Source organism: Tursiops truncatus, chromosome 2 (assembly GCF_011762595.2).
Source record: "Tursiops truncatus isolate mTurTru1 chromosome 2, mTurTru1.mat.Y, whole genome shotgun sequence".
Classification (NCBI taxonomy): Eukaryota; Metazoa; Chordata; class Mammalia; order Artiodactyla; family Delphinidae; genus Tursiops; species Tursiops truncatus.
In genome coordinates, this window is record NC_047035.1 from 86,219,254 (window position 1) to 86,229,722 (window position 10,469).

A 10,469-nucleotide genomic window follows, 5' to 3' on the forward strand; every position below is an offset into this window, starting at 1 on the left:
CACACAGAAAAATGCATAGTATCTTTTGAAAAAATGCATAGTATCTTTTCATCTCTACTGTGGGTTTAAACTTTTAAAATAAAAAACTAGGGGCAAATGTTATTTAGAGTTTTAATTGCAGGGGAAATTAACTGCTCATGTTGTTAAGCAAAAAGGTCAAGAAACACACGAACTTTTACTTCCCATGTGTCAACTATGTATATCAAATGCACAACAACAACAAAAAACAACAGGGAAAATAAGCCAAAATGTTTACAGCAATTAGCCTCTGGGTGGCAGAATTATAGATGACATTTTTGCCTCCTGTAACATTTCATATAAAGACCATTAAGCATACGTTTAATAAGCATAAAAGAGAAGAAAACATAAATTTGCAAAGTTGGGGACCATGATCCAAGGAAGAGAAAAAAGGACTGAATAAAGACTTCCACAAAAATAAAATAGAATGTTACCTACACAACTGGGAGGACCAGATGCCTGACCTCAGGAAACATAGGGAAAGAAAGTCAAGAGTGTGTATGACAAAAAGTAGAAAAGCAAATGAAAGACAGCACAAACCACACACCTTGGATCTTCCTCAGTCTCTTTTGGTGGTTTTCTTCAAGTTCCTAACGCTCGTAGGCACAGTGAGTCCTTGGACCTCTTCTTCACCTACAACTCACCCCCTTAGTGATCTTATCCAGACTCATGGCTTTGAACATCATCCATATGCTTATGACTCTGGAATTTTAAATCTCCAGCTTAGACCTTCTCCACACATTCACATTGTCAACTGCCTCCAACTGGCAATTGAAAAGGCAGCTCAACTGTAACAGGTCTATAACTGAACTTCCCCTGCAGTCTTCTCATCTCAATTAACAGAAACTCCATTCTTCTAGTTCCCAAATGAAAAACATGGAATCACTGTTACCTCCTTCATCTCTTGCATACTTCACATCCAATCTATCTTTGAATCATATTTTCAAAAACCCAGAATCTCACCACTCCTCATCCACTTCTACTCTGGTCTAGCCACTGTCACATTTTGCCTAAATTATTTCAGTAGTCTCCTAGTAGGTCTTCCTAACTCTACCCTTGCTCTCCCTTCAGACTATTCCTTTTTAAATTTAATCTGAAGAGCTTTTTTTTTTAATTTTTATTTTTCCCAGCTTTATCGAGGTATAATGGACAAATAAAAATTGTATACTCTTCAGTCTATTCTTGATCCAGCGGCCAGAGTGATCCTGTTTAAATCTAAGTCAGATCATGTCATTCCTCTGCTCAAAACCGTTAAATACTTTCCTAAGAGTAACAGCCAAATTCCTCACAATGATCCATAAGGCTTTATATATTCTGGTTCCCTCTTTACTTCCCTGACCTCTTCTCCCACTCCTCTCAAGCACTCCACGCCAGCCACACTAACCTCCTTGTCATTTCTCAAGTATTCCAGGCACATGCCTCTCTCAGGGCTTTTGCATTTGCTGTTCTCTATGCATGGATTACATTTATCCCAAATAATAGTAGAGATCACTTACTTAAGATTTTTAGTCAAATGTCACATCACTAAAGCATCCCCTAAGTCACCCTACCTAAACTTGCAATTCCTTTGATGTTTCCCATCCCCTTCTCTGCTTTATTTTTCTCTTCAGCCCTATCAGAGTCTAAGATACTATATATTTTTACTTATCTATCATGTATTGCTATATCCCATACCAGAATGTAAGCTCCATTAAGGTCTAGGGTTTCTTATCTCTTCTGATCACTTTGCATCCCCAAAACTCAACAGTGCTTTGCATATAGGAAATACTCAATAAATATTTAATTAGAATGATCAGGTGAATCAGAAGAGGCTTGAAATTAATCCAATTATAAACAAAAAGTAGTACTGATATTAAACTTTTCTCCACTATCCAAAACTGATGGAAAAAGAAAACAAAGGTTTAAATATATTATTTAAAAATACAGAAGTAGCCAATGAAAGAAATAAAACAATTATCATCAAAAATTAGGAGAATGTTGTTGTGAGTTAAAACCTCATCTTTCATTATGGAACTCAAGTGTCTTAATTTGATAAAACAAGAAATGGTAATACAACAGTGTTACTTAGTTTTACAACAGTATTAAGAGCTAGGAAGATAACCTCCCAAAGAAATAAAAGCACAAACACTTAAAAAGCATTACCTCTGTGAAAGGGGACCAATGGTGGGAATGGACTATTTGCTTTTCATAAGTTCTTTTTAAAATAAATTATGTATTTATATCACTCTTAAAAATATTTAACAGGGCTTCCCTGGTGGCGCAGTGGTTGAGAGTCCGCCTGCCGATGCAGGGGACATGGGTTCATGCCCCGGTCTGGGAAGATCCCACATGCCGCGGAGCGGCTGGGCCCGTGAGCCATGGCCGTGGAGCCTGTGCATCCGGAGCCTGTGCTTTGCAACGGGAGAGGCCACAACAGTGAGAAGCCCGTGTACCGCAAAAAAAAAAAAAAAAATTAACAGACCTCATTAAAATTAAAAACATGCTCTATGGAAAAAGCCTCTTAAGAGGATGAAAAGACAAGCTACAGAGTAGGAGAAAAATATTTGCAAACCACACATGCTACAAAGGACTAATATATAGAATATATAAAGAAGTCTCAAAACACAATAAAAAAAATCCAGTTAGAAAATAGGCAAAAGACATAAACAGACATTTCCTTGAAGAGGATGTACAGATGGCAGAGAAGCACATGAAAAGATGTTCAACATCATTAGCCATTAGGGAAATGCAAATTAAAACCTCAGTGAGATATCATCACACACTTATCAGAATGGCTAAAATAAAAAATAGTGACAACACCAAATGCTGGTGAGAATGGAGAGAAATTGGATGTCTCATACACTGCTAGTGGGACTGTAAAACGATACAGCCACTCTAGAAAACACTTCAGCAGTTTCTTAAAAGAACTGAACAGGCAACTACCATATGACCCAGCAATTGCCCACCTAGCCATTTATCCTAGAGATACGAAGACTTACAAAAACCTGTATGCAAATGTTCATAGCAGCTTTATTTACATTAGCCAAAATCTAGAATCAACCCAGATTTCCTTCAATAGGCAAATGGTTAAACAAATTGTGGTACATCCATACCATGGAACACTACTCAGCAATAAGAAGGAACAAACCACTGATACATCCAACAACTCAGATGGATCTCCTGGGACTTATGCTAATTGAAAAAAGCCAATCCCCAAAGATTATATACTGTATGATCCTATTTATATAACATTTTGAATGACAAAACTTTACCAGTGGAGAATGATCTTTTTTTTTTGGTCCCACTGCACGGCTTCCTGGATCTTAGTTCCCCACCCAGGGATCGAACCCACACCCTCAGCGGTGAAAGCACAGAGTCCTACCCACTAGACCACCAGGGAATTCCCCAGAGGATGGTCTTAATTAGCGGTTGCCAGAGGTTCATGTGCAGGAGAGGGAGGTGGGTGTGTTCATAAAAGGGCAACACTGGAGCTCCTGTTCGGCATTTTGACCTCAGTGGTGGATAAACCTACACAGGTGATTAAGCTGTATAAAAATTAATACACACACATGAGTACAAGTAAAACTAGGGAAATGTGAATAAGTTCATTGGATTTTATCAATGTTAATATTCTGGTTGCGAAAGTATACTATAGTTTTGCAAAATGGTACCATTGGGGGAAACTGGGAAAAGTACACAAAGAATCTCTATTATTTTTTAAAATGCATGTGAATCTACAATCACCTCAATTTTCTTAAATGTTTAACAGCGAAATAAAAATATCCTCAGCATCATATTTTAGGACACTTCATGTTTAGGACCACAGGCTTACATCACAATAGGACATTAGATAAGAGAGGAAGATCTTTTGGAATTTCATGATATATAGAAGTTCACAAACAGCCTTTTTCAAAGTATCTGCATTAATAAATAAAGACAACATAAAGAGATCAGTATACATGTGCTTTGAAGTCAACCCCTTTTGGAATCAACCCCACATTCTCTGCGGTTTTCGTGGCCTTTACACATGCTGCTCCCTGTGTTTGGAAAGCTCCTCCTCCCACATGCCACACTTCTCCCCAGCCCTTCAACTATGCCTAACAAATTTGTATTTATAGTTTAGATCATCCTTCTCAAAGAGGTTTTCCCTTATCCCCCATGTTAGGTTATATATTATTTTTTTCCTCTTTACAATGATCACAGTTCTCACTGAATAGCTATTTATGTAATTATTTAACATCTGCTTCCCCTATTAAATTGTAAGCTCCATAATGGCAAACATGCTTTAAAACACCTACCACAGTGCCTGCACGTTTACTAAATGTAAGCATTCAAGTATTTTTTTTAAGGAAAGAGCAACACCTTGATGCAAAAAGGGAAAAGAAGTAGCATGAGACTTCTCAAACAGTACCATTAATTTATAACAAGGGGTACACACGCATTCTGTCCCCACTGGTTCAAACTCAGATGCCGAGCCACAAAAACACAGATAAGCCTGGCACATGTTCCTAAAGAGGTATCACAAAAACTTAAATGCCTACAAAAAGCAAAGAAAGGTAACATAAATGAGTTAAGTGGCTGGGTTTAAGAACAAAAGCACAAGCCCTAGGATAAATGAAAGAAGAATACCTGGCCTCAGTGTCCAAATACAACAGTGAGTTACAGGCACTATGACAGACCATAGCACTCATGCCCTATCTAAGCAGAGGCTGGCTGCTCACAGCTCCCGCCAACTGCTGCCAATAATACAACAGTTGCATTACTTCCGGCCTAGTAATCCCAGAAGCTGGAAATCTAAGTTCTATGTGAAATTTCCCTATTTTTAAATTCTATCAGCTAATTCAAATATATTTTACAACTATGTGTGGGCCAACCAGAACCCACCTGAGGGCCAAAATAAGTCCACCAATTTGGGGATTGTTCTAAAGCATCCAACTGATGATTTGAGAGAAAAAATTTAAGTGCAAACACAGAGTATTAAATAGAACACAAACATACACACACAAAAAAGCACTTATTTTTGAGATAAAACCCTAGTCTTTCACCTCATACTAACATCCTCCTCTCTGACTACCTCCCTTTTCTATTCCACCACCCCAAGACTCCTACGTTCTCCTTTGATCTTAGGAGAATTTGGGTATTGAATAGTAAAAAAGAAAGAGAGGCACTTGAGTCAGAAGGACTCAAAGCCCAGCTCTGTCACTTACTAGCAATGCATTCTAGAGCAAGGTTTTTAACTTCTTTGCCTAACACTTCCCCACCTAAGTAAGGGAAGTAACATAATGTGTTCATCGTACAACTGCTTTAAGGATGAAATTAAATAGCAGTATATATCAAACATCCCATGTACTGCCCAACATAGAAGTTAAACTCAATAAATGGACAATGTAAAGACATACAGGAGACAAAGTAAAAACTGAATACAGTTTAGGGTATGAATTAAACATTCTGGGTCTAAAACTGGCGAGGTTCTTTGGTTGGTAGGTAGAAACCATGCTTAACTGTTTTGATAATATACCTAAATATTTTTTGATTATTTTTTCTAGTAATAAGTCATATCCAAGCTAAGAATAAGGAATGCTTGTTTCACATGCACAAGGTAGATCACAATCTGAATAATGTAGGTGCAAAAAAATGTTACCACCTCACAAAAGAGATTCCAGCTATCAGTACCAACAGAATGCTAGTTAATACAATTCTCAAATCCCACTCCCTAATTCACAAAAATAAGATTAATCCTTTTATCCTTGGAATGAGACAACAGGTACAGATAAAAAAACTGATCCACTAATACATTTAAATAAATTCCTTCAAACACTAGTATACCTGCTTGTCCTATTTGGCTGAGGTAACTGTTCAATGACCTGACTGATGGAACCACATGTGTCCAAATGAGAAGAATCCACAGACTCTGAAAAAAATAAGTGGATATTAGCAGAAAAGGCATTTACCACCAAACTGTAATACAAATTCAAGAATGCAGACAATACCAATCTAATCAGCTACATTAGAAAACCAACCTTTTGAGTATTGTGCACCAGATACTATGCCAGACTTCCTTACATACATTCACCACAACCACATAATGTTTATATCCACCCAGCTCCAACAAGAGCACCCTTGCAAAATGGACCTCACCTGCAGCTTTGTTTTCTTTCAGTTGTTCATTGAAGCCACTATTACTGTCTCCTTGTTCTTCTCCAGCTGTTTGTTCACTATTGGACACAACATCCTAGAAAATATACATATATAATATACATCCCAGAAAATATACATACAAAATATACATTCATAATGTATACATACATATGCACATAATATGAAATATACATTTCATAATATACTATATATGAAGTAATCCAAAATGATACATATTTTTGTGAAAATGATTTTATTTTCCAGCCAACTTTATCCAAAAGATAGTGATCTCCCAAGTACTTACTTTGCAGCTTGGTCTAGATTAGGGGAAAAAAAAAAATCTACTCAATCATTTCCAAGCAACCTATCACTCACCAACACAGGGTTCTCTTTGTGCGTCTGTAGATTAGGAAGGTGTCGAGATAGCATACTGAAGCGAGAACCAGAATCATCGTCTAGAACCTGGCTTTCAGGCTGAGAATCTTCAATGATCAGGCAAGGAGTGTCTTGCTGAGAGAAATCTGACTCCAACTGACTTCCAGTGGGGTCCATCTGCTCCCCTGGAATGGAATAACAAAAGATCAGTTCTGTGTAACCTACTAGCCTTCCTCATGCAGTCTGAGCTTAAAAAACGAGGCAGAAGTACAAGGCCTGGAAAAGGGGACCAGTGTAGGACTCTTCCAATTAGAACATTATAATCGCTGCAATCACTTTCCTATCATACCTTCCAAGGCCCGATTTCCTCGTTATTTACAATCAGCCTGCCTATCCTTCTCTCCCCCTTCCATCACCTTCCCGTAGACACCCTTTCCCCTCCTTCCTAACCTCTTCTCTCCCCGCCCCTTTTTCCATCCCCCACAACTCTCCCTACGTCCTTCTGGAGCCTCTACCACCCCGCAAAAGGCTTCTTTGTAATCTCTGCTCGTTTTAACCCCCACAGGTCTTCACGCTTCCTCACGACCACCCAGCCTTTCCAGCTAGGGCTACCCCACCCCCTCCTCAGGGCCCTCCAACCCTTTCCCTGTCACCGCCGCCATGCTTGCCACCCCGCCCCCTCCGGTCGGCCATCCCCTTCAGACCCGAAACCCAAGCCTTCAGAGCCTACTACTCCCCCACTTTTCTCGAAACAGTACCAGGCATCCCGGCGGGAGGTCCCTCGCGCTCCAGCTAGAGATCTCCGCTCGCTCCCGAGGTCCCTCCAGCTCGATCCCCAGGTCGACGCTGTAGCCACCGCCGCCACGGGCCGCGAACTCCCCCTTTCCCGTCGCGTCACGCGGTATCGGCTCGCCCATTCGCTGTTGCTGCCCGCCACTCAAGAAAACCTGTGGATGATTGGTGGCTGGGCGGAGTGCCCCGCCCCACGTAAGAAAAAGGAACACGGCGGCGTGTTTCCATGGCAGCCTGGACGTTGCAGGCCGTCCCTCTAATACAGCCGGAGAATGACAGTATCCTTGAACCGAAGGGACCTTGAGAGGGCGTGAAATATATTCCCCTGCCTCCAGGACGGTTGTTTGTACCACTAGTCAGACATAAGAGAAAAGACCAATTTTCTATCGTTCATGCACCATAAGGCCCCTCTCTCACCCTCTTGCGTGGAAAAGGAGAGGGTTTCCCGGCTTTCTAATAAAAGGGCAAAGAAGATCCAGGATGGCTAGAATTTCAGAGCTGGTGAAACTGAAGAGAGAGGACTCTTTGGGGTTTACCGGGTCAATCAGGATCCCTTTTGTAGGCCTCTACGCGAATTCAAGGGCTTCACATTACGTCTCTGCCAGTTCTTTAAAAAAAAAAAATTTTTTTTTCCATTTACATTGTCTGAGGGCCCCGGTAAGCCATATTTTTCCCCATTGCCCTTTCCAGTCTGAAACGTCGTAGTTCAAGCTTCACATTTGCTTATCGTTGACCTATCTTTTGTGGAATTGCAGCCTACAGAGACCATAGACCGAGACATGTTTTGCACGTCCGGTTGAGACAATTGAGCGCAGTAACTGTCAGACTCGGTGGTGAAGAGAACAGCTGCCGCCTCTTTAACTAAATGACCTCAAAGGTCCCTCGAAGCCTTGAGAGTCTATTATCCTAATTATGGTGCCGGAGTCTTATGGAGGGTGTGGCAGCTGTGACTTGTATTAATGAAAGAGGCTCCATGAGGAATATGGTTTTGTTTCTGGGTTTTTTTCAGGGAGTGTTGATTTTTGTTTTTAAGTGGTGGTTGGATCTGGGATGGAATTCTAGCCAGAGCAGCTGTCAATAGGGAAAGCACCTAGCACACTGCCAGGCATATACATAGTAGGCATTCAATAGGAAGTAATTTTCTCTCTCTACCCCAGCCTCAGAATGACTTAAGCACAGCCCAACCATGATTCTCCAATTCTGTAAATACCCAATTCAATACCTGATATAGGCTAAGCTGAAGTGGAGCTTCCTACCAACGAATGTTCTCCCTATCAAAGCATGTCATCTCAGTATATGTTACTTATGGGAACAAAAGGACAGAATCTTTGAAATGAAACTTTCCTGAAAAATCTAGAATCTATTGTTGCTATAACTAGAATATAATTAGGGTCCCCAGAATGTTTTATGAGTGGAGCAATAAGTGGAATGGAGAACACAGAGACACATCCCACTTCTTAATCTTGAAATCATTTATAATTGATTCCTCTCTTCCCCCCCCCCCACCAATGCTACAGAATACCAGTGACCAAATAAATTTAATCCTGAAAAAAACAGGTAAGGTCAATATTGACTACACTCGGTAGACAAAGTGAATTCATCTGCTCGATGTGAGAGGACACCAACAATCAGGTCCTGATGTGACAAATCTTGACCTTGATTACCATAAAAATTCCCCAAAGTCACTATATTTTTCCCTTCTCTGTCCTGCTACTGCATTTCCCATCACCAAGCAAGACATAAATAAGCAGGCTTTCTTGCTCATTTGACAAACAACTGTATGTTTGTCAAAACTTATAAAACTATATACTAAAAGGTAAATTAAACCTCAATAAGCATGACTAAAAATAAATAAATGAGCCTGAGCCATTCCCATTACAAAATAGAACAAGAGCTTTAAAAAAACCAAAACAAAACTGTGAAGAAAAACTGTGAATTCCTTGTTAAGCAGGATGATAATGAAATTAATCATTAAATTACCCAAAAAGATCAGAAAATGCAGGCAGGATGGTTACCCACTGAGGCTGTGACTGATTAGAGTCAGGTGAGCCAAAGTCCTTTATTGACTCTTAGACTGCAAAGGACCATCAGCATATCTGCCTATCTACAGGTGCATCTTTACCTAGGCCACCTCCGAGAAATCTAATCTACCTCTAAAGCCCACCAGAGGAGAAAATTCCGTCAGAAAATTCCATCAGACACTATGTTAACTCACTTTGAAGTTTAACAGACCTCATTGCCTGAAAATTTTCTTCTAATTATCTGACCTAAATTCTTTTTTTTAAATATCTTATTCGTTATCCCATTTTTAAATTTGTATTACATTAGGATCCTCGTTTTTAAATATTCATTTATTGATTTAGACTGCGCCGGGTCTTAGTTTTGGCACGTGGGCTTCTCAGTTGCAGCATGCATGCGGGATCTAGTTCTCCAACAAGGGATCGAACCCAGACCCCCTGCATTGGGAGCAGAGTCTTAGCCACTGGACCACCAGGGAAGTCCCACTCATATTGTCTTTAATCGGAAAGTTTAAAACCTGGACAAATTCTACTAAGGCTGGGATCATGTCATCTGTTCCAATAATTCTACCAATCAAACAATGAACATAAATGCTACATACTTAGTTTAATAGTCTTTTTCTGAGGTCTCCTCACAGACTTCTCTAAGTAAAAGAACCCCAGATGGTTTAACCCTACCTCACAGACACTATTCACCAATCTTTACATTTGCTTCATGGTTTTCCTCTGGAAACTCATAGTTTTGAAGCTCAGTGGCAGAGAACTTTACTGAGGATAAGTACTAAATTTAATGATAAACTGTCACATATCCCTTTTAAGCTGCAATATTAAAGTATTACAAACTGCCTTATATCTAACATAGAATTATTCTGACCCCTAGGCTGCCTTCTGTTGCACTTGGACCTAAACAATCACGCCCAGTCATATACCAATGATATAATTCATTATTAACATGTATTACATTTATACTATGTGGCAGGTATTGTGCTCTGGGTTTTTTTGTTGGTTTGTTTATTTATTTATTTATTTATTTATTTTTGGCTGCGTTGGGTCTTTGTTGCTGCACGCAGGCCTTCTCTAGTTGCGGCAAGCAGGGGTTATTCTTCGTTGTGGTGCGCGGGCTTCTCGTTGCGGTGGCTTACTCTTGTT

At 39.9% G+C, this 10,469-nt stretch overlaps 1 protein-coding gene across 7 annotated transcripts in view; it reads right to left on the reverse strand.

Moving 5' to 3' along the window:
- The window catches only part of TP53BP1 (tumor protein p53 binding protein 1), a 66,346-nt gene extending 58,930 nt beyond the window's left edge, over positions 1 to 7,416 (reverse strand). For all 7 annotated transcript variants that reach the window (XM_033851578.2, XM_033851583.2, XM_033851582.2 and 4 more), the window contains exons 1-4: positions 7,269 to 7,416; positions 6,511 to 6,695; positions 6,136 to 6,229; positions 5,824 to 5,908 (exon numbers count right to left, since the gene is read on the reverse strand). In XM_033851578.2, the coding sequence (XP_033707469.1) occupies positions 5,824 to 5,908; positions 6,136 to 6,229; positions 6,511 to 6,695; positions 7,269 to 7,275 (371 nt within the window). In that variant the 5' untranslated portion in view covers positions 7,276 to 7,416. The remainder of the gene's footprint in view (positions 1 to 5,823; positions 5,909 to 6,135; positions 6,230 to 6,510; positions 6,696 to 7,268) is intronic.
- Between the last annotated feature and the right edge of the window lie 3,053 nt (positions 7,417 to 10,469).